The 22,981-nt window shown below is 38.9% G+C and overlaps 1 protein-coding gene across 1 annotated transcript in view; it reads left to right on the top strand.

Moving 5' to 3' along the window:
- Positions 1–22,036, top strand: part of MLIP (muscular LMNA interacting protein) — a 113,038-nt gene extending 91,002 nt beyond the window's left edge. Inside the window, exons 13-15 of the mRNA XM_049819363.1 lie at positions 11,285–11,338; positions 19,555–19,589; positions 21,693–22,036. Coding sequence (XP_049675320.1) covers positions 11,285–11,338; positions 19,555–19,581 — 81 coding nt within the window. The 3' untranslated portion in view covers positions 19,582–19,589; positions 21,693–22,036. The remainder of the gene's footprint in view (positions 1–11,284; positions 11,339–19,554; positions 19,590–21,692) is intronic.
- Positions 22,037–22,981: the final 945 nt, after the last annotated feature.

The following is a 22,981-nucleotide window of genomic DNA, read 5'->3' as shown; positions in this document are numbered from 1 at the left end:
AATCTATGATGTTAACCTTGATTAGTACAAAAAAAAATTAATAGTTAGGTCTTCTGAAGCAGAATTGGTGAGAATGACAAAGATTGTTGAGAGGAGTATCTTTTTTGAGACTTCTTTGGAGAATTTTCAGTATAACTCAATTTACCATTGATTGTTTCCTAGTGTTTAAAATAATTGTAATAATTGAATTATTTGCAATAATTTTAAAGTCTTAGCCAATGAAGATAAGGGTAACTGATATAAAATAAGACAACTCAATTGTCAGAGGTAGGTAAGATTTTTAAGCATTACTGGTAGTGCTAGTAAATACCTTTAGTAAAATTTATTGTATTTCTGAACTGATGTCACTCTCTAGGTAGGTTTGGCCCAATACTTTGGGAAACAGAATAATCAAATGTCAATATTGGGCTAGTTTAATACAAACAGAGGTTTATTTACACAAGAAGTAAATATTCACCACTTAATTTTTTTTAACATTTCTGTTTTGGTCTATAGTATTAACATTCTTTGATAACCAAAGGAAGATTAATTTTGATCTTATTCACATGATCAATATTTAACATTTGAGTCAATATATGTTGATAAAACCCCTGACAATATTTGCCTGCTATTTCTCAGAATAACCCTGTCTTCTGTGCCACCCAACTACAGTCTAAGCTATTCAAGTTTTTAATAAGACATGATTTGTTGGACTCGATGATCTTAAAGGTCTTTTCCAACCTAAACGATTCTATGTTTCTATGATTATATATTTTTTTGGTCATAAATAATAGAAGTAACAGAAAACACAGTACAGTAGACACAGTATCAGGTGTAGAAACAACATCCTGATATCATGGGAATTTCTTTCCATTCTCTACTAAACCTGAACTGTCATCGCTGTAAATTCCCTGGAGGTCCCCCTCTCCACTCCTCATCCCTTGGGGTGACTCGCTTGCTGTCTCTTCAGCCATCCAGTAAACACATGGTCAGTGTCCACATGGTTCATCTCTACATATGTTACATTTCTAACTATATGTTGTATTTTGCTTCACGTTCCACTAGAGGGCAAAACCTGCTGCCATAAATTCTTACAATCATTGAAAATACATTGTCAATACATTATTGAGAACAGACAGGATGTGCCAGTGAATGGAGTTGCTCCTCTTCACCCGCACTTTCATTAAAAAATTATTTGAACAAGTGTTCTCTCAGAAATGGGAAATGGGATATGGGAAAAAACAGAATGATCACCTCTGTCTTGTATTAGGGAGACTAGATGTGGTGAGCTCCTAAACCCAGTATCATTTCATTTGTTGGCTCAGGGCATAAGAAAATAACAGCTGTCTCTATCTGAAATGCTTTATTGAAAGGACACGGTGGTGGTGTTTAGGCAGACTGGACCCAGTGCCAGCCTGGTTTTGTTTGAAGCTCCACCAAGTACCTGAATCTTCACAGCTGATGGAGTTATAGAGATGAAGCTGAAAGATAGACCTGGCAGGTTTTGTAGGTTATAGCTGCTCAGAGTGATGAAATCCATAAGCTGTGCCCCAGATCATTTCCCAAGGTGGTTTTAGCTTTGATGGGAGGAGGCAGCGGGAACCAAGATACTGTCTCTGTCCTTCTGCTTGGAGAAGAGCAGAGAAGGCTCCTCTCATCTGTGCACAGGCTGCTTCTGAAATAGAAATGTTGCCCATTCAAGTGAGCTGATTCTGTTTTCTTCAGCCTTGTCATCTCCGTCCCCACTGTGCTCCCCAGGCACCAGGCGCTGCTGCTCTTATTTACACTCCTTGGTCTTGAGTAATTATACGAGTTGAACTTTTTATTATAAAAAAAAAGTTCCTTTTCCTTTTGATTGGAATAAAACAGCTCAGGAATGTGGACCTGAGTGCAACTATTGCAGTGATGGAGAGCCTGAGGTAACATTTAGCTCTGTGGTTAACTCCGAAGAGTGCTTCTGCTGAGAATCCCTCCAGCCTTTAATAGAGGACTATGTAGGGTGGAAGAGCACAACTCTGCACCTGGAGTACTGTGTCCAGTTCTCGTCCCTGCCATTCAAAAAAAAGGTACCGACAGACTGGCGAGAGTCCAAAGGAGGGTCGTGAAGATGGTCAAAGGGCTGGAGAACTTTGCCTTATGAGGAAAGACTGAAGGAGTTAGGTCTTCCCCTGGAGAAGAGAAGGTTCAGGGGAGACCTCATCACTGTCTTAAAGGGTGGCTACAACGAGGAAGGAGGCTCTTTCTTCACAGGGAGCCACGTGGAGAAGACAAGGGACAATGGGTACAACTTGCACTGGGAGAGGTTTCATTTTTATGTGAAAGAATTTTTTTACAGCGTGAACAATCAGTCACTGGAACAACCTCCCCAGGGATGTGGTGGAGCCGCCATCACTGGAGTTTCAAGATGTGTTTGGACAGGGTGCTAGATAATCTCAGCTAGGGTCCCTTTCCTACAACAGGTTGGACCACTCCAGCCCGGGCTGTTCTATGATTCTATGATTCACGTGGAGGCACAATCGATGTAAATATCTGTCAGATATTTACATTTTACATATTTGTATTAGATTTTGGGAAACTGTCCATCGTTTGGAAGGAGAAAGGAATGAAGAGGCAGGGGATGAGCGGGTGTAGCTCCCTCAGCTGGGGACTGCCTCTTGGTCCCTATTGACTTTCAGACCGCCTTTTCTTTCTGTCAGCAAGGGCTGAGCACATCATTCATGTACATCCCTGTGAAAATCTCCCTGTCGGTTCAATATTTAGCAGCACAGCCTTGAAAATGGATTGGAGGGAACTGGCTTTTTGCAAGAGGTATGAGAAATGTTAAAAACCTACCCTTTCTGTTCAGACATTACTTTTAAGAGTAAAGGTCCAAGACTGCAGAGGACAAGTTTTATTTAATACCCAACTTTGGGCTCAAGCCAATTTAATTTTTTTCCTGGAGCTAAATGGAGTTTTCTTGAAATCATTAAGTGTTGTGTTGGAATTGTCAGCCTTCCATAATCACTTGCAGGTCGGCAGGCTCCTAAGTAAGCAGAATATTTAAAGGGAATCTTTATTATTTTTTTAAATTAAATCAGTGGTGTTTACCTCACCATCCACTCTCCTACTCATTGGAGTTCGTATTTGATTAATAGTAGCATAGTGGGAATTGACGTTCGATGAATGCGGCAGGTTTTCAAGGTTGCCATGGAAAAGCACTTTTGTCCCAGAAATCATCCCAGCTGCTTTTATTTCTAGAAGAGAGTTTTTTTCTTGCTTTTGAACTTTGATATTTAAATGCTCTACTTGTGTAGCTGTATTATGGTTGATCAACCTTCTGCACTCTGTGATCCAGAACAATTGCTTTAGTACAGAAAAACAAATCAGAGGCAAACAAGGCAGTTCATTAGTGCTGTGCTACAAATTGGAGCTCTTTGTTGGGAAAATACTAATGCTTAATATTGTTGTGTCTCCTTTGTATATGCTTTTATGGCATTGCTTGGGCTCAGCGAGCTATTTTAATCATATCATACTTAGATGACATTTATATCACTTTGGACTTGGTTTGATAATGCCTGCAGAAAATGCCTCTGGAGTTCTTGCTCAGCTCATCTCCAAAGAAAGGCATTTCTCCTAAAGAACTTTAGAAGGATCATAACTTGGTAATCAATTGCTTTCTTCGAAGTCATCAAATTAGCAACAGGACATGAAGGTAGCTTAGGCTCAACAGGAGACACAGCAACATGCACTTAACATGGAGATGTCTCGAATCTGGCACTGCCTAGAAAGAACTCTGCTACCCACTCCTGTAGAGACAGCTCTTCCAAAGGAGAAAAAGGAATTGATTACTGTATCACTCCTTTTGGCCTGGCTAGTTATGCAATTTTGAGAGCCTTTCTGTCTTATTTCCCCTAGGAGAAGCTGTGGATGGTAGAACCCTGGTATTTCTTTGGTTTGTACTTCTGTTCATTTAGAAAACAGGAAAAAACACAAGAATTTGTTTTCTTGAACGTGGTAGGATCAAACCCCAGCAGGCACTTTCCATACTTAGAAACTAAAATGTGCTTCCCAGCGAACGCTGTGCCCAGAAGGGTCCAAGTTTCCTCTTGGAACATACTTACAGCCACTGCTGCTGCTTTCTTTATACAGGCTGTCTCTGCTGGAATATCTTAAACCAGTCTCAAGCAACAAAAAGTGCTTTAAAATGTTTTGTCTTCATTCTTAGAAGTCTCTCCATAATATAAAACTTGGGTTCAGTTATGCTTAGCTTTCTAGGATGACTTCATGTAGACTAGTGGATTACAGGCAGACATTTTTAATACATCAAATAGAACAGAAATTCTGGCCCTAGCTAACAACTCATTTCTGAGATGTCTTTATCTTAGCCTTCTGTATCTTCAGACTAATATGTGAACACACATCTTAAAAAAAACAAAGGAAACACAACAGCCCAAATACTACAACACTGCTAATATCTGCTTCTAATGTCTCTGTTGGTTTGTGAAGGGGATTCTCTGAGATATCCCATGGTGATGGGGGCTAGCTTGCCATAGCTCAGAGGCTGCTTCTGATGCTAGGATCCTGATCCATGACTGGATTTGGACTGGATATGACTCCATTTCTAGGGGAATTTGAAACCATAGAAAATGGGAATGTCAAAAAATAACCTCCATTAAACGATTTGGCAAATGGGAACTACATGGGGACATGTCTTTGCTTGTAACGTAGTAATAAAAACAAAAGACAAAATTACAAAGAACAGAATCCACTCAGAGGTAAAGGTTGTTATTAATGGCAAAAGCAGAAATATACTATTGAGTGAAAAATATCAAACAAGATTTGGTGGACATGTAACCTGTGTGAGAAACAAAAATGATACTTGTACACTTTTTATTGAAGACAGTGAGAAAACAAAGTGTGAAGGAAAAAAAAAATCTTAATTAATGGAAACTATCCTAAAACACCCAGAGCTATAGAGAAATTTGTATCTTAGACCTCATTGAACACAGAGGTTTCCAGGCAATTTCCTGCTGCTCTCTTAGATTGTAAAAAAACTCTTCTGAGGTATCAAAGAAAAGTTACAGTGAGCTGATAAACCTTTGGCAACTCTACATTTTAAAGGACAAGTTGGCACAATTAGAATTCACTTAACTTTTATTGCAGGTATTGATATAATGTGTACGCTGAAATATGGCCTTAATTAACTCCACTTCCAGTTATGTTAGAAAAATGTATAAAGTATAGTTAGTTCTGATGAAATTCCAAGTATGTACTTAGAGCTTTATTTAAAGAAGCCAGTATTTACCTATGTTACAAACATGAAATTCAGGGCATTAGTGTTTTTTTTTCTTTTTGGCAAACTGTTCTAAACTTTGATGAAGAGGTCATATATGATAAACTGTAAATTACAGTACTAGCTTTCTATTTTTCTTAATTAAACAGTGGCTATTATTTTAGTACTTGTATGATAGGCAGAATAGGATCTTAATACAAATTTAATATAGTAGGTGACAGTTACACACGTATACTCTTCAAAATTCAGTCAAAGTTTGTGGTTTGGATTTAAAGTAGCTAAGGTCAAAGATCCTTGTTGCATGAGAAGCTTACTCAGAAAACAGGGTTTATTCAGTTTTGCAGCTAATCTGGGAAGAAAATATGTGGGGGGAAGGTCAGCTCTGAATATTTAATCCATTTCATTTCACACTCACCTGGAAAGCAGTTCAAGTTCTTTGGCTGCTAGCAGTCAATGAGCAATGAGCCCCTTCATGGGGCAGGGAAGCATCGTCTCTTCTAAGCAATGACTCGATTTCTGTAAGTCCATGAATAGTTCACAGTCGATATGCTGAAGGAAATTTCAAACACTTGTGTTGTTGGAAATTCTGAAATTTTCTTTCCAATACAGATGTAAATTTGAAAACATTTAAATACTACAGAAATCAATATGCATCATTTGGGTTATATGAACTAACTCAAAACAGCTAGATCTAATCCATGTGATTAGAAGATGTTTGTCTCCTTTGCTGCCTTAATCTATAGGTGTGTAGGTTGTGGTTCTCATGCCTCAAGTCTTTGTTACGGGCCTCGTACCCTTGCTGGTCACCAGCTCCCATAATTAGCTCTGTGAGGAACTGCAGAGCTTGATTAGCCCACAGAAGAAAATAGAAGCTCTTATCATGATTTCCACAAAGTGCACTAGCGGCGAAATACATTTTAATATTTTATGGAAGTGATCCAAAGCAAAACATCCAGGCCATAAAACACAGTATTTCAGAGAGGTGTGGGATTTCTTATGATTAAACACTTAATTTTAATTTTCTAAGGGACTAGTGAGAGTTTGCAAGAGACACCAAAATGTTTCGCAGAAAGCTTCATTCTCCTGTTGCTAGTATTTTTCACTGAAAAAAAAAAAAATTTGGCAGAAAATCCTTAGCCAATTCCATCGTAGACTAGCCCTGCATGAGATATTAAACTTGGCCTGGGAAAAGGCATCCCAAGAAAAATCGATGCACTGCTGGGCTTGCGTGCATCTCCCTCTCTCCAGCTCCACTTAGAGATAAGGAATTCCCTCCTGCTAAGCCCTGTAACTCCTCCAGCCTCTGGTGTTCAGATACAAATCCTTCAGTCTTAGCCCACTCTGGTGCTCTCCAAGCCTGTGTCCTGTGAGAACCGGTCAGGGAACACTGTCTGCATCCGAGTTGTCCCTCTTGTGCAGGTATCAGTATCTGGAGAGAGATTCGGAACCTTCAAGTTAAAAGTGCACAGGTACAGGAGTGTATAATAATGATTTGCAGGCCAGTCAGGATGTTCGACTTCATACGTGGCTGAAGGCACATTATAAATCTTTGTTGTGATCACCATTTCTACTTCACATTTCCTTTTATCGAGAGGTGAAAGGTGCAAAAGGATTGACTGAATCTTTGAAATGGATTTTATACTGTGTCATTTCAGAGAGACTATAGACATCATAATTATAAATTGTCCCTTTATGTTATGTATTTTCTCTCCCTTTAGTTGAAGGTAGTCCTTGCTCTGCTGCTGTGGGTGTTTTACCATTTACTGGTACCCTAGATTTCACGTTCTTGTACTCAGAAAAAGTGGTTATCTATAAAATTGTTTTATAAAAAAAGGTTGCTTGTTATGCATGTATAAATAAACATTTTTGGTCTTTGAGAAGTTAGTAATTTTTCACATTGTGAAGGAATGACTCTATGTTTCTTCAAAGTCTAGAGTACCTAATTTATGTTCAAAGTGGATTAAAGACTTAACAGAGTAGTTTGAAAGAATAGCGTATATGTGAATGTTCTCTGGTTACTATAGTTGAAACATTTGTATTTTTTTGTTATGCACATTATCTCTCACAGGTTCCAAAGAGTTTTAAACCCATGTCTCAATTAGCAAAGGTTACAGACCCTCTAGAGAGCGACTTAGATTTATGAGAAAGGTCTTACACTGAGAACACCTCAGAAAGCTTTATATTAGTTCAGAGGCAGCTGTGATTCATAGCACAATAAAGATAAACTGACCTTTTGAAGGCAAATATGCCTTGCTGATTACTCTACAGAGCTAAATGAACAAAGGTCTAACTAAGATGTTATATAACCACATCTCTTCTAAGCCTTGACTGAGTCTGTAAGAGGTTCTTTTGGCCAGGTACATAATTTCCCTTTGAACTTACATGCTGCAAATACTTATATATTGTCAGGATATTCTGCTCTCCTCAGTAAAATTTTTGCAGCCACAAATACAGATTTGTCTAGTTTGCTCTTTCACGGTTCTTAGAAATAATAAAGAAAATGTCACATTACCAGAAAACTGAGTGACATTTAGAAAAGTTACGAATTATTAATTAACTTGTAAGAGTAATGCAGAATTTAACTGGCAAAGGAAACAAGAATAGGAATTATAAAAGCAATATTGTCATCTTCCACCATCAACAGACACAGTCCTTTTACATTTGTAGAAGAAAATAGGCCTTCTTGCCAGCTGCTTCGAGATGAAAGAATGCCAGTGACAGAGCTTAATCCAGTCTCACTAAAACAACTCACCCGTAAAAAGTACACAGTCCAAGCTGCATTCACACTTCAGATCTTGTGGACACAGGCACATTCCTATATGACCCTGAGGTATGATAATCACACAAAGGCTGGCGAGGAAGGGTTAATCCCACCTCATTCTACCTACTCTGCATTCTGGTACCTTTAAGTTGTCTGTCTGGTACTCGGATGTTGACAGCTCATCTTTGCAGAGAGGACCATACTCTGTGAGGATCTTTCCCCTGTTCTTAGGGCCGTCAGTTGTACTGGGATTCAGATAGAAGGCTGAGTTTAATCAGGTAGGCTATTTGTCCCGTTAAGTGTCCTTCGAACACCCTGGGCTGACCACCATGCAGAGAAGGCAACGTGGAGATGCCAATGCCCTCCCGTAGTGCTTGCCCAGCCAGTGAGAAACCTGATTGTAGTGCTCATCTCACCCTGCAGAGGTTCAAACTCCTCTATCTTCTAAAAACGTCCGGTCCTTACCCACGGAGCTGCAGAAAGCAAGTGCACTGGGACAGCAAGTTCCATCCTGATGTGGGACTGGTGTGGTGCGCATTTGAAAACACAAAAATCCTATTTGTAAGAAAAAAATCAGGGAGGAAACAATAAGACTCTGTAGCCTCTTGGTTAAACTCTGGCAGGACAGGCACCGAACCTTTTGCACTGCAAGGCTGACACATTGACGCTCGATGGAAAAAACACAGACAACGGCGTCCAGCTCGTTAGCATGAAGTCCTCCAGGCCAAGGAGCTCAGCAACTTTGCAGCTGGCAGAGGCAGAGCTGTTCAATTCCAGGGAAAAACCCAACACCCTCCCCTCAGGGACCTGCAAACCTACGCTTTATTTCAGCAGGAAGGATGCAGCACTTGGCTTATGTGCTCCATATTCACGAAAGTACTGCTTAAAGTTCTTTACAAATGTAGCCATATGTGAATTCCTTAAGACTAGATCCCCTGTCATGGCAAAATCAGGTCTCCAGACCTGACTAGTAGAATGTACAGACTCTTCTATGATAACGTCAGGGATTTTATGTCAGAGAAGCCTTGTGAAAACAGAGAACTGTATATTGTTCAGTTTTTCTCCAAGTCTTAAGGCTCTATTAATTTTTTTTCCTCCATTATTAATCAGTAAAGACCTTGTTTGCCTCTCACTTTTTTCTTTCAATTAAGCCTTTCCAAAATAATCAATGTTAACAGTCTCCGTCTGTTAAAACTACACATAATACACATAATTTTCCCTCTTTACGGAGACTGTTACAGATGTTGGCTCTTTAGTTCGAAAAGAGGATGCTACCAAAATAAAGGAAGCAAATATATTTCTTGGACAAAAAAGATCATTGCTTTTGTCAGGTCTAAAGAAGGACTTGAGACCTCATACTCAAGGAACAAGCTAAGGCAGAATCACAACTCATGGAGGCATTTCAGGTTAACACGGTATGCAATGAATACTAGCAAGAAAGGCCAGGATGAGATAACACAATAAAAGTGCATTTTTCATTGATTTGCTCTCTGTGTAATTTGAGAAAAAGAGCTGTTGCATTCTTGGATTGCTGCCTCACTAGGGAGCTTTTCTTTCTTGCAAGCAGTGGACAATTCTTCTCAGAGAGCTTAGCTGCACGTCGGAAAGTGATCGATACTTTCCCTCTTCTCTTTGTGATTGACCCTTCTTACTTTGCCTGGAATACAGACATGCGATATTCTAGTGAGGCAATAGATAACTCAACTCTAGGGTTTATTTCAATGGTATAAGCTTGCCAAGGTAATGCAGGTTTTGCTAGAACTTTGTACCTGTGCATCGCCAAGGATTGCCCACCCTTGGTAGCTGCAGGATGCTGGGTTTGGAAACGGGACTTGTGTCTCCCCCGTAGGGCATCAAACACCTCCTGGATCTGGTCTGAAGAGCTGTCAGGGTGCTGGGAGGTCTAGGGGCTGCCTCGGCAGCTGTTCTGGCCGAAATCCGGATCCAGGTGTGCGGCAGAGGGAGGGATGCTGCCGCTGAGAGGATCTAGGCTCCTTACCCCTTCCTTACCCTGCCTTTGCCTAAAATTATTCCCTCGTCTAAATTTACTGAAGAAAGAAAGAAACTTATTGCCTAAAGTTATTCACTTGCCTTTTTATTTTTGAAAAAAAAAAGAAAAAAAAAAATTACGTGGTTCAAAGCTTCTGTAACTGCTGCTGTTGTTGCTGGAGTCGATTCCTGCTTCCCTGAAAATGAATTGGGGCAAATTCACAAAGAGGGAGAGCAATACATAGTAGACCCATAAGGTAATTGCAGAAAACTAGAGTATATTCCACTTCAGTATCCTTCTTTGTTTATACCGCCAGTTTAGCAGATCAGTTTTGCTTCTCAAAAAGCAGTTTCAAAATTAATTTTCTTAGGGTAAGAGCAATATTTTTTTAAGCAACACATAATTTGTTAATTTACTATTTGGTCTAACTACCAAACAAAGTAATGCCTTCCAACCTTGTTTTTGTACAATTATAAAATACCCAAACCCTAACACTTTCAACAACCTTTGCTCTAAAGAGGATGTCTCTGTGTCACTGTATAAGAAAACCTCACAAGCTTATGATCTTAACATTGCATTTATAAGCTCCAGCTTATCTATTTACCTGTATTCTAATGAAAACCTTATTGAAATTGGTATGGTTCTTCACTTGAGTCACATCCATTGAACTTCAGTACTCAGATGCAAGTCATATAATAGTGAAAACACTGATAATTACTGAGATCTAAAACTCCTTTCTGCACATACTAATTAATGTTATACAGCATTTTTTAGTTAAATGTTTGTATGATTTATGTCTATGAAATTTAAGATTAAGGAGAGCTCTTTTGGAGGAGAATGAAGAAGACAGATCTTCAAAGTGACAGAAATACAGTTACAGTTTTAAACACATTTATGTCCATTATCTCATACTAAATGTATTATAAAGCAGGTGCCCTTGCTGTGATTTTTACTTGAGATGCCTCTTTCAAATTGGAAAGTGGTTTATACCTTCCCCGGTCTTTTGATTATGGGAATATGATATAACAGAAAACAGGCCATACTTTGAAATAGATTTTCATACAGACAGACACAGAGTAGTAAGAGAGAGCTTGTTCAACGGGGAGCCTGTTGAACGCAGATGGGATCTCATTGCCTTGCTATCCTTTGCATGACTGAGGGTATTGGCCTTCATTATTAAACTTCAGTAATATTTTATATAGAAATTGAATTGATAATGGATTTCTTTTTCCTGTTTTTTAACCTCATGCTCTCTCCGACCTGTGATATCTTGGCTCAGCAGCCCAGTCATCCCATAGTGCCTATTCCAGAAAATGAAACACTCAGCTATAAGGAGGTAATCAGTTGATATTTAATGGGTTTAACCATTTGCATGCTAGCTTTATCTTTTATTTGTGTAGATTGTGGAGACTTCATCAGCAAAAATGTGCTGAGCTGCCAAATCTGCTTTTGTCCAGTGCACAGACCAGATAAGCATTAATTATTCTTAATGATTAACGAAGGAAAAAAGACCCAACAGAGTTGTTTTTCAGACTGTGTTGCTTATGTGAATTTGGAGTAACACTAACATTTGCACTTTAGGTTCCTGATATGTGCTGTTGGGACGTTAGCGAGCGGGATGTGTTAAATTGTGCAGTTAGCCCCATTTAAATCACGCATTCCACAATTTGCAGTTACTGGTATAGTTTCTGTTTTAAATACCAGATACAGCAACTACCACAAGCACTTAGGATAATTAGTTATTGAGAATTTCATAAAGGACTGTCAGGAAAACATAAAACAACACATAATGCAAGTTTGCCCAGTATCAGAATCCAGTGCCAGTTTTATTTGACTTTGAAGAAGGACACAAATCTTGAAGTCTAAATTCAGTGGCCAGTTCCCTACTACTTTTACATATCTAAACTCTAGGACCATAGTGGTTACCACCCTAGATAATTCATTCAGTGAGAGCTGAAGCGCTCTGCTACACATCATCAATTTTCTGTTGAGACAGAGTATATAAAAATTAAAAAAGTTCTGCTGGCACAGGCAAGTTTTTTTTCCAACAGGATCATGAACATGAAGCTGAATTATAGCCTCAATGTTGAAATAAACATATGTAATATAATTAACTACCATATTCTTTATTGTAGGCTTTAGAATGTAATAGAACATCTTTAATTAAAGGACATTTTCAACATTATTTTAGAAATCCACATAAGAAGGCATAACTTACTACCAGTAATAGCAATATGAGTACATTTATGACACAAGAATGAATTTTTTTACTACCGAGACCTCTCTTGGTCACCAGATGTGTGCTCACGATTATTTCACAAGTTTTTTAATGAGTTTAACAATATAGATAGGAATGATAATTACATTTTTGTAACACAGTTTATTTAAAATTTATTATTTTAAAATTGGATTTTAGTCTTCGTAAAAGCAGGAAAATGAGCATTTAAATAAATGAAATGGATGTTTGCTAATAATTGCTACCAAATAAGTAACTTTCTTGTTGTTTTGAAAAATATTAAGGGAGTTTTGAGGTCAAGCCCTTCACCTGTTTAGAGGCCTTCAGAGAAGCAGAGGGTTTGCCTGAATTCTGATTTTGTTGACAGCTTGTCAATATATCCTCATTGTTTTTCTCGGTTTCCACTGAAAAAAAAAGGTTAAAAAAAAGTAAAAGAAAGAAAGAAAGAAAAAAGTAGACAACGCACTTGTTGGGTGGATCAAGAGACTGCTGTTCTGCACCAGGAGTATATGAGACATGAACGTAGCCTCTTATTCTCGTGTGCACCCCTGGCCTCTCTGTGCAGGGGGTCAGGGACTTAGAGCTACTTCGTATCTCTTTTTGTTTGAATTTTCACCACAGCCTTCCAGCCTCCTCCCTTCTTCCTTGCCTTTGACCTTTCTGCGTGTTTCTACACCATCAATCACCTTTCCTCTGCCTCCCAGGAACCACTTCTTAGTTTTCTCAAAAGCACTTGTTATGGTTTCTGCTGTGGATCTAGCCAAAGGAAGCCCCAAGATGCCTTCAAAAAGTGAAGTTAGACAACAAATACCTTGCTGAGCTTCTCAGATATAGGTTGGTTTTTTTACATCTCATCTGAAAAGTTTCTGAAATACTATTGAATAAAGATATTTCATTAGAGGGTGGTGAGAGGGACTGAATAGTTCTGAGGATAAATTTGCTGTTGAGATGAAACAGATTTGCACTACATCAGGCATTCTAAAATATGTATATATATACACACATGTATATATGTGTATTTGTGTGTGTGTATATATATATAAATCTCTGTATGTATGTGTGCATATACATATATATATGCAGCCTCTGATGATGCAGATGATTTTCCTGTATTTGAAAATGAGATAGAGGAAAGCAAACAGCTAGATCCACATGTCTCATCCTTCTTTACAATTTACACATTGAGGAAGAGCTTTGCAGATCTAATGGAAAGACAGATCTTTTCGAACAGAACTCTTTTAAGAAACAAGACACATAATTTAACTGTTGCATTATTAAGATCAGTTCAGAAAGTGAAGCATCTCATTGACATAGTAAAGTCAGACTACTGTGACTGAGATATTCTTGAAAACATGAGGTTGTAGCATGTTCCAAATTGACAATGACAACAAAAGTGTAAAATTCCTTTAGTTAGAGACCAACTTAGTCTGTTCCAAAGCAGATAAAATATATAGCACTCTCTTCTAAAAGTTGCTTTGTGTTTTAAACAAACACTTCGAACAGAATTTCTATCAACCAATTTATTAAAAAGTTTGAATGTTCTCCAACAGTCAAAAACTATGTACCATGACCTATAGAATAAAGATCTCTGATGAAATTGTGGTTGCATTTATAAAGATCAAAGACTGTCAGCTGGAAAGAAGAGGATTTATCTGGGCTGTTAAATCAGTACTCTTTGTGTTTCCCTTGATTAACATCGTATTGGGTGATGATCATTCACCACTTACTTACGATAATGTTAGCTGGAGGCAAATAGGTAGCTTTAAAGTTAAAAAAAGTGTCAGATACTATTTGGTACAGCTGAGCAAGCGGTGTTTTTGTGCATGTTCCCTGGGGCCTGTCACTAATGTGTATTTTTTAACTGACTATAACTATACAGGTGGACTCCAGTCCATAGGTAGATACAGCAGGAAGAATTGTGTCAGGGTCACCACAAACTGGTCAGGAAATAACATCAAGAGATGACACATTTTCTGTTTTCTTTATTACAAATCAAAGAAAGTCTTCTCCAATTAACTTTTCAAAGTACTTGTATAGGGTGTGTTATCTAATTTTTTTCCTCCAATTTTTAATCTTATTTTTAGCAAGAGGAGGTGACCAGGGGACACCATCCTGGCCATGTTGAGGCTGAGCAATGTCTTTACATGTTTAGAGGGTAGCAGGGAAGACACAAATACATCTAGAGACCACCCCCCTTTGCTCATTCTCAGCCAAGAAGGACTGAACAAAGGCACATGTTTCCCTTGAGATCTGTTGCTGGAGATGGAAGTATACAGCACTGACACCCAGAAGGAGATCAACATATGTGTTATCTTGGAGACAGACAGGAGAGCTACATAGGGCCAGGAGCAGCTCAGAACAAACTCTTCTTAGCTGCCCTGAGGGTGGTGGGTTCTTTGAGATATATTGCTGTTGAGCTGTCTCTGAAGAGCCACCACATTTTCACCATTTTCCCTTTCCTGTGCTTGGGTCTTCAGAATTGCGCGTTATGCTGCTTTCCCTTGTCAGTGCATTGAAAAAAATAAGGTAGGTCTTGGTTGATGATTTTTAAAATCACAACATCTTTCAGGCACCTATATTGTTTCTTCTTACTTAGGAACCTATCCTGACTCTAGGAACTGTTTATACTGAATTTACACTTCATGAGTTTACATAACCCACAAGTTTCCACCTAATTTAAAATGTCCTTTTTATCAGTGAAGTCCTATTTGGATGCTGAACTGGTTAGGAAAAATTCTAAGTTATAAGCCCAACATTACTCTTGCTGCTGTAACAAGACCTTAGATCTCTGTCCTGTAGTCTCTGCCCTCACCAAAATGCTCTTCTTTATCAAAAATTACATATAGGCTCATAGTTAACAACTTCTCCTGCAATGTTCCTCCCTCAGAGTTAAAAACACAGTGAGAGAAAGTCAGTGTGATTTATGCAGTTCCAAAAAAGAATGGGTAGGCAGATGCTCTGTGAAATGTAAGCACCTCCTTGACCTTTAGGAAGGAGTGAGAGAGGGGAAGAAGGAAAGGTGCTGCTAGTTTCTACTTAGTAATTTGTATTGTTTTCCTCAAAGTGAAGTATTCACTGGGGGGGGAGGGGGGGAAGGAGTTACCTTTGTATTCAGAAGAACAGCAATCTATTTTTCATGCAACTTTAGCTTCATTCTGTAACAGCATGAAGCAAATCAGATCTGTCACTTCTCTGTGAAAGCAGGAAAAAAAATGAGGGACATTCTTCTCCTTGTCAAATCCTTCTCTACAGCCAGTGCTTTTTAGTCAGAAGAGATCTGAAGGATACTCCTTTAAAACCTAACCAAGAGATATACCAGTAATTTCTGATACCTACTGTCTTCTTTCAACTAAAGCTAGTGTTTTCCCAGGTTATGATGTGTGAATGATGTTATAATCATTCTCAGAATTGTACTGAGACAGAATCTTTAGAGAGAACACGGGGCCTGTGTACCTGCAGAGTCACAAAAAGACATTGCATGCAGGTGCTAAAGGTATGTACTCATTACCCGTATTCATATATGACTTGCAAAATCCCAGGTCTATTATACAATTACTTTAGCTTCATATAATCTTTTGCTGCAGCTGTTACTCTGTCTTATCTGTTTGTTATTCCTAAAAGATCTGCAACAATTATTTGAGATAATAATAGCATCTGTAGGGTCAACATTCATAAAAAGACGCCATGAGAAAAAGCTGATTCCATCGACTTCAGTGGTGACAGGATTTCACTGTCTGTCTTTTGCGCAAATTTGTGAGAGTTTTAGTACAAGAAGCTCTTTTTTTTACAAGGGGAAACAATCTGCCATGCTCCACTTTAAACAACTTTAATAGCAGAAGTTCTTGAAATTTGAAATTCTGTGAAAATGTCAATGAGGTCCAAAGTTCTGTTATACATTGCTCTTAATCTTTATTTACTTAAGGAGTGTTCCTGGTTAGAGGTCGACATTAGTATTAATCATTGATAGGTTCTACATATAAGAAGAAAAAGGCACCCATTTTATGAAAGAGTCCTTGTACTAAAGAATTTATGTAAAGGTTTTTACATTAGACCAAAGCTCCAACCCAAACGGCGTTATCAGAGCAGACTGATGTTCCTCCAGTTAAAGAAACTGTCATTGTACCCTGGATTTACAAAGAAAAACCCAGGGCTTACGCAATCCCCCCCCTCAAAGTTGCTTGACATCACGACCAGGTTGAAGCGGGGATGGATGAGCGTGGGCTGTGCCCGCAGCGGAGGCCTGTCCTTCCCTGTCTCTGGTGGGAAGGTACGAGGGCAGGGTACAGTCTCCCTTCTCCTCCAGCTTATCCTGAAAGCCTGGGAGAGGCTGCTGCTGGTGGTCAGATGTTCTGTATTGATCCACTTCTCACGTTCTGTTCAATACCTTTTCGACTTGTAAAGAAGATCCCTGTCAAAGCATGAACAGGGGTATGAGAGATACCTAAAGAAACTAGAGGGAACTGTATTGGAAGCTGCTCCTGCTCAAATGTCAACTTCTTTGTTCCAGCACCACCTTCTTCCACGTGGTGCTGGGACAGGTCCTTCTCTGCACGCAGACATTTTGGGGCAAAAGACTGTGTTGGTCTTGCGCTTTTGTTGGAGACACAAAACACGGGCTCACCTGTCACGTCGCAGACACACTCTTCACTTTCTGCTTTCAGTGTTGCATCAATTTACAGCCCTGTCCTCCAGCCAGTGGAGAACTTGTTTATATTGGTATGGCAGAACATCGCTACCAGCTCCGTAGCCAGCCAGGCTGCAGAGCACGCGGGTGCTACACCGTGACACCGTCAGCATCTCCTCTGTTCCCACCCTTGGGACGCAGGGGCAGAGTAACTTGCAGCACTGCTGATCTGCAGAATTTATGAAATATCTAATGAACTAGGGGACATTAGGCAATTCATAAAGAATGCTTCACAGACTGAGATTAAGCATAGAGATCAAAGCAGCAAGTAATAAGGCAAAGAGCAATAGCAATACATGTAAAAAAGGCTCTCGGATGATGCAAATTAGAAAATCCCTTGATGCCACTTACCTTCAAAATGAGAACTGTTCTGACCTGACCTGTGATCTTCCAAAATTATTTTGGAACACACCGAACAGTACTTCTCTAAAGCGATAGTCTCACTACTCAGTTTATTTTGACCAAGCCGAGGACTGCAGCCCTAGGCTCTCTCCATATCATCCTAACAGTTCATTTAACTGAAAATTTAATGATCCTGCAAATGAGCATTAAAAGTAGGAATAACTATTGCTTTTACTAAAGGAATAAGAATTTCAGATGTTAGCTGTGACAAATTCTTTTACCTCCAAAATGGATGGGCTACTAAAAGGGAACAGTAAACTCCAGTCTTCTGTTACTTATAAATAGAAAGGTAGGTCCAAACAACGCACATTTGTAAATTCTCAAATAAAACCTCTAAATATCAGCAGACATGCTTTCTATTTAGTTTATACTTTAACAATGCTTTAAACATTTTAATTTTTAATACTTTATATGTACAACAGGAAATTTATACTTGGAATGGGTATTTGGGCAATACTTTTGGCCAGCTTCAATGATATCTCCTTGTTTTAAGTAAGAAGTTTCACTTATAGCCTACTGATATGAAAGGGCATATTAGTTCACCATGCATTAACAAGGAAAAAGCATTTTGTGCATTTATAGGATTTTATTTCTAATGTGATCACTATAAAAAGAATTACTGTAAATGTATTACTTATGGTAAATTTACATTAAAAAGTCTGAAAGGGTAGTAATATAAATGTGATACAGATAAAGTACAAAATGTCAGTATGTCATTTAAACTGTCATTTTAATCTAATTCTATTCGGCTTTAAGAAACAGCTGTTGTATTTGGTCCCCTTTAAATAATGGCAGGAGTACTGTGTAATAGTTCAGAGGAAAAGAGCTTGCCCTGAATACAGTGAGAACACAGTTGCAGTTTGAAGAAGGCTTTTTTTTTTATTATACAATATTTAAATAATGCATAAGTAATTAGAATCACATAATAAGACAAAAATTAGTTATAGTGCTTGACCACTCTTACAATAAAAAATATTTTTCCTTATGGCTAGTTAAAATTTCCCCACTTGTTGCCTCTTTTCCTTTCACCATGCAAAGCTGAGCTGTCTCTAAACCCCACTTAAATAGCTGGAGAGGGAAAAGAGATACCCTTTAGCCTACCCTTCAGGTTAAACAAGTCCTGTAGCTTCCCCTCATATGTCATATGCCTCTCCCAGAAATCAAGGGATGCTCGAAACCATCCTGATGGTCCTCCATTGTGTTTCTTCTGTTTCCTTGGCAAATCTTTTCTATTGGGAGGGCTCAAAAATGGAAACTATGTTCCAGATGCAGCCTCACTAGTGCCCAGCAGAGGGGAATAAAAGCTTTCCTCAACCTGCTGGCTATGCTCTAATTAGCGCAGCTGTATATGAGGTTATCCTTCATCACAACAAGGGTAGTCTGATCCACGTTCAGTCTGGTGTCAACCAGACCTCAGGTCCTTCTCTGCAGAGCTGTTGCCAAGCCAGTCAGCCACTGGCCTCTACTGTTGCATGGGGTTGTTTACTTCCCCTGCCCCCCTTGTCCCCCACCAGATGCAGGATTTTGTATTTGTCTTTGTTCACAAACATCCTGCTAGCCCATTCCTCCAGCTTGGCAAATTTCTCCAGGATGGGAGCCGTACCCTCAGCCTATCAGTCTCTCCCTCCCCACCAAGTTAGTAACATTCACAGAATTCCTGGACATGTAGGCTCTCCTACCACCCAGCTCCCCGATGGAGATGTCGCCCTCGCATCCTCTGGAACGCCACCTGGGAAAGAGACTTTGAGCTGTTGACTACTATCTTTTTAGACCAGTGGTCCAGCCAGTTATTCATCCACTCTGTAGCCCAGAGTTGGGTACCAAGTTACTGTAGGAGACTGTGTTGAAAGCCTTGCTAAGGTGGAGGAAAACAACATCCATGCCATGTGAATGCAAGGTTGGCCACATGCTCTGTTCTCTCAGGATGTGGTCCCAAAAAATGAATGGAAACCCCACATGAGTCTGAAATGTCATTTAGCCAGGGTGATGCTTGTCTGTTGAAATTTACTATGTGCAGTATACTTCTTTAAACATGCCGATGCACAAAAAATCATCCCCAGTTCAGTAAGCATAGTTATAAATTAACAATGCAGGAAACCAATGTTTTTAAAAAAACAAGGTGCTGTATGAAGTTGTCCACCAGTTTGTAGAACCGTGCCTGCTTAATATACTGCCATTTTTATTCTCCTCTCTACTTTGTTTTCACCTTTTATTTCCCTTTATTTTACAGGTTGCCAATGAAAGAGGTTCTGTTTAATGATGGTGGTGAGTATTACTATTTTTCTGACTTGATTACAGTCACACTTTGAATATGTAACTACTTTAGTGTCACTTTAACAAACTTTTATGGTTTTGTTTAAGAAGATGATAGGGTACTTTAGCTATACAATTTAGCATTTGGATAATAAGCTGGCTATATTTGCTGAATGATTTTCTATTAACAATTACCAATGCAGAATAATTCCACTTCTTAGCATCACAAAATAAAGTCACAATTTAATTAATTTTAAGTGGGCTGCAATCAAAGAGCTGGAAGAAATTAAGGTATGGTCTGGAATTAGATTGCGAAGTAATGTCATTGAAATAAGATGAATATTATTTTATATATGTGTGCATAACCACATAGTACCATTAAAATGAATGGTTTGCTAAACAATACTATATTGCAAATAATGTGCTATGCTTGAGAGCAGATATAACACAGTACTTCACAAGGGACATCAGGAAATAGGTAGTATAGAAAAGGCTGAAATGTTCAATGTCTTTTTTTGTTTGTTTCAGTCTTCACAAAAACCGTTAATTATGATGAAAAGTTTATTTCAGTTATTATTAAGAATTTGGGAGTAGGATCATGGAGAGAAAAGCAAAAGAACACCTGAAGGAATACTGAGGTAAATTGGAGTATTCAGGATGACCCAGCCTAATGAAACGTATCCTTAAAATACTTAACCAAAGCAATTTCTCAAACTCTAGTGATTAGCAGGATGAATAAGTTCCTAGAAAACTGGAGAAAGGTGAACACAATGTCATATCTAACAAAGGAGGAAAGGCGAATCTAAAGAATTACAGAAAAGTCAGCCCTAATAGCATTTCCAAGACATTGGAATAACATATTAAACAACCCATTTGTAGGCATCTAGAGAATAGTAAGGAGATAAGAGGACTTGCACAGGGACACGTCAGAAACAAATCCTATCAAGTTGATCTCATTTCCTTCTTTGACAGCAAAACAGATATAGGGAATGTGTTTGATACAGCGTACCTTCTGCCCAGTCCCACAGGACATTCATAAGCAAGCAGAGCAGATACAGACTAAATTAAATTCACATAATGTAGATGTGCAACTGATTGGAAGGCTGGCTGGGCTCTGAGAACAATCATTTGATGTCAAAGTGGGAGAACATCTCACACAGGCTTCCACAATGCTGTCTTCTAGCTCTAGCACTATCAAATATTGCCATTAATCACTTGCTCAATCACACGGACAGTAAGCTTACAAAATTTACAGATAATGCCCGTTTGGGAGGACTTGCAAGCAGCTTGGAAAGCAGGATTCGAATTCCAAAAATGTCCCTTACATTAGAGGAATGGCTTGAAATCAATATGATAAAATTCATTGAAGACATATACAAAGAAATATGAAAAGCACAGACAGAAAAGGAATTACAATAATACTGCAGGAGAGAACCTGAGGATTACAGGGGACCGCGAACTGAACCTGAGTTGAAGAGGCGATGCTTTTAAGAAAAATGTCATTCCAGGGAGATGTGGAAGGGAGTGCTTATAATATGATGGAGGTAATTACTCGTCTTTGTTCAGTATTAGTGAAGAATCAGTTGCACGGGATGTGGGAAACAAATGGGAGATTTAGAGAAGATGTAAAGGTTTCAGTGTCTTCACACAGAAGGAAAGAAATAAGGGCAGAGTAGAGGCACAGAAGTTTATATCTCTTCATAATGGACTGTTGTAAAGGGATATTAGTCACTTCTCCATCCTTCCTGAGAGTAGAAGAAAAAGAAATGGGTCCAAATTTCAGGGAGAGAGATTTCATTTAGGATCTGGACAGTTGCGGCTATATGGAAATTTAAGTGCTAAACCAGTTTACCTCCGGCTGTTGCAAAGACAGGCAAACATCTCACAAGGTAGGTTTGGTCTGCCAGCTGTCATCTTCTCTCACAGCTATAGCACAAGCAAGGTGGCTGAATATACCATTAGGGGTTTTTTTCTGTGAAACTATGAGTTACACTTGTTAGCAAGATCATCAGGTTGTACAAATTAGGAAAACTAAGTGACCTCAGTGCATGTTACACAGTTTACTAATCTGTATTTTTGGCAACTTGTGTTCATATGAAAACTCTTCTTTTGCAGCCCCGAATTAGGATCAAGAGCTAAAACCATAGAGTATTTTGAGGCCTGTTTCTATACTGAGAAGGAATCCACGGCACAAATGTTATTTAAAGCACCATTTAAGAAACAAAAATTGCTTCCAGTATGCTAATTGCAAAGCAGCAATAACAATCAAATATTCTTTCAAGAGATAATCTTATGTACTAGCATAATTAACCCCAGAGATACACACATGAATGTGCCATATTGAAATACCATTTCGTGAAGTGCTTGCTGGTTTAAGAGATGCCCAATATAACACCGCGTATTTTCTTTAGAAATAATATAAATGTTGAAATTAAATAAAGCTGTATTTTTGTTGCAAACTGTTTGTTGTGATTCTTATTTTTACTCCTGTAAATCTAGCTCCATGTATTTCAAATAGCTGAGAACAAATGCCAGCATCGTTGGGAAAGGAATGCTCCCACGCTCTTAACCTTGGTCACATTTTGCCACCACACAGACACTTACATTTTGTGAAATCCTCCAGGAATTATTCACATTTGTGTCAGCACCCACAGCAATCAGCATGCACGGTGATTCTTCCCTGCCATGCAATATTCATTGCCCTTTTGACCAGGCAGTGTCCATGCCAGCTGGTGACTGCAGGCAGAATTACTAGCTGCGCTCCTGGCGCACGTGGAAAAATCACCACTTTCCTCTGGAGTTTATTTTGACCCTGTGCTGCTCCCACACAATGTTGTCTGAGCCTGGATCTTAAGCAGTTTTCTTCCAAAATGCATTATAAAAGTCTAAGGAAGCTGACTGTCTACGCTTGCACGAGTCAAGTGTCTTCTCCCTGATCCCTTGAACCTTTGAACCAGGAGTCACCCCACAGTTACGTATACGTTCAGGACCTTTGCATTGCAGCCCTGTCCTCACGCACTGCTATGTGTTGTGTTTAAGATTAACATTTTAATGGGAATCGCTGCTGCTTTCATTAAAACGATGTGATGAACTAATTTATAAAACATTATCATCAGTTAAAATATTAAAATTAAAACCACTTTATATAGAATAGTTCTTAGGCTACTCAGCCTCTTGCACTATTGGACCTGGTGTAATTTCAATCCAGCCTGCATTTAAACTGTTGAACTCTGGAGCTGTGAAAAGAAGAGAAGTTCAGCAACCAGCGAGTCTCTCTATGTAGGTAAAATATACATTTTTCCCTTGGTACAGCACCACACATGTCCTTCAGAATGTCATGAACAGAGTGATAGACATATAAGGGTTGTTTTTTTATTAGTTTCTTTTCTCAATAGAAAAATAAT

The sequence above is a fragment of the Accipiter gentilis genome, chromosome 16, assembly GCF_929443795.1.
Source record: "Accipiter gentilis chromosome 16, bAccGen1.1, whole genome shotgun sequence".
In the NCBI taxonomy this organism is placed as follows: domain Eukaryota; kingdom Metazoa; phylum Chordata; class Aves; order Accipitriformes; family Accipitridae; genus Astur; species Astur gentilis.
Note: the sequence above shows the minus strand (reverse complement) of the source record. Positions and strands in the feature narration are given on the sequence as shown.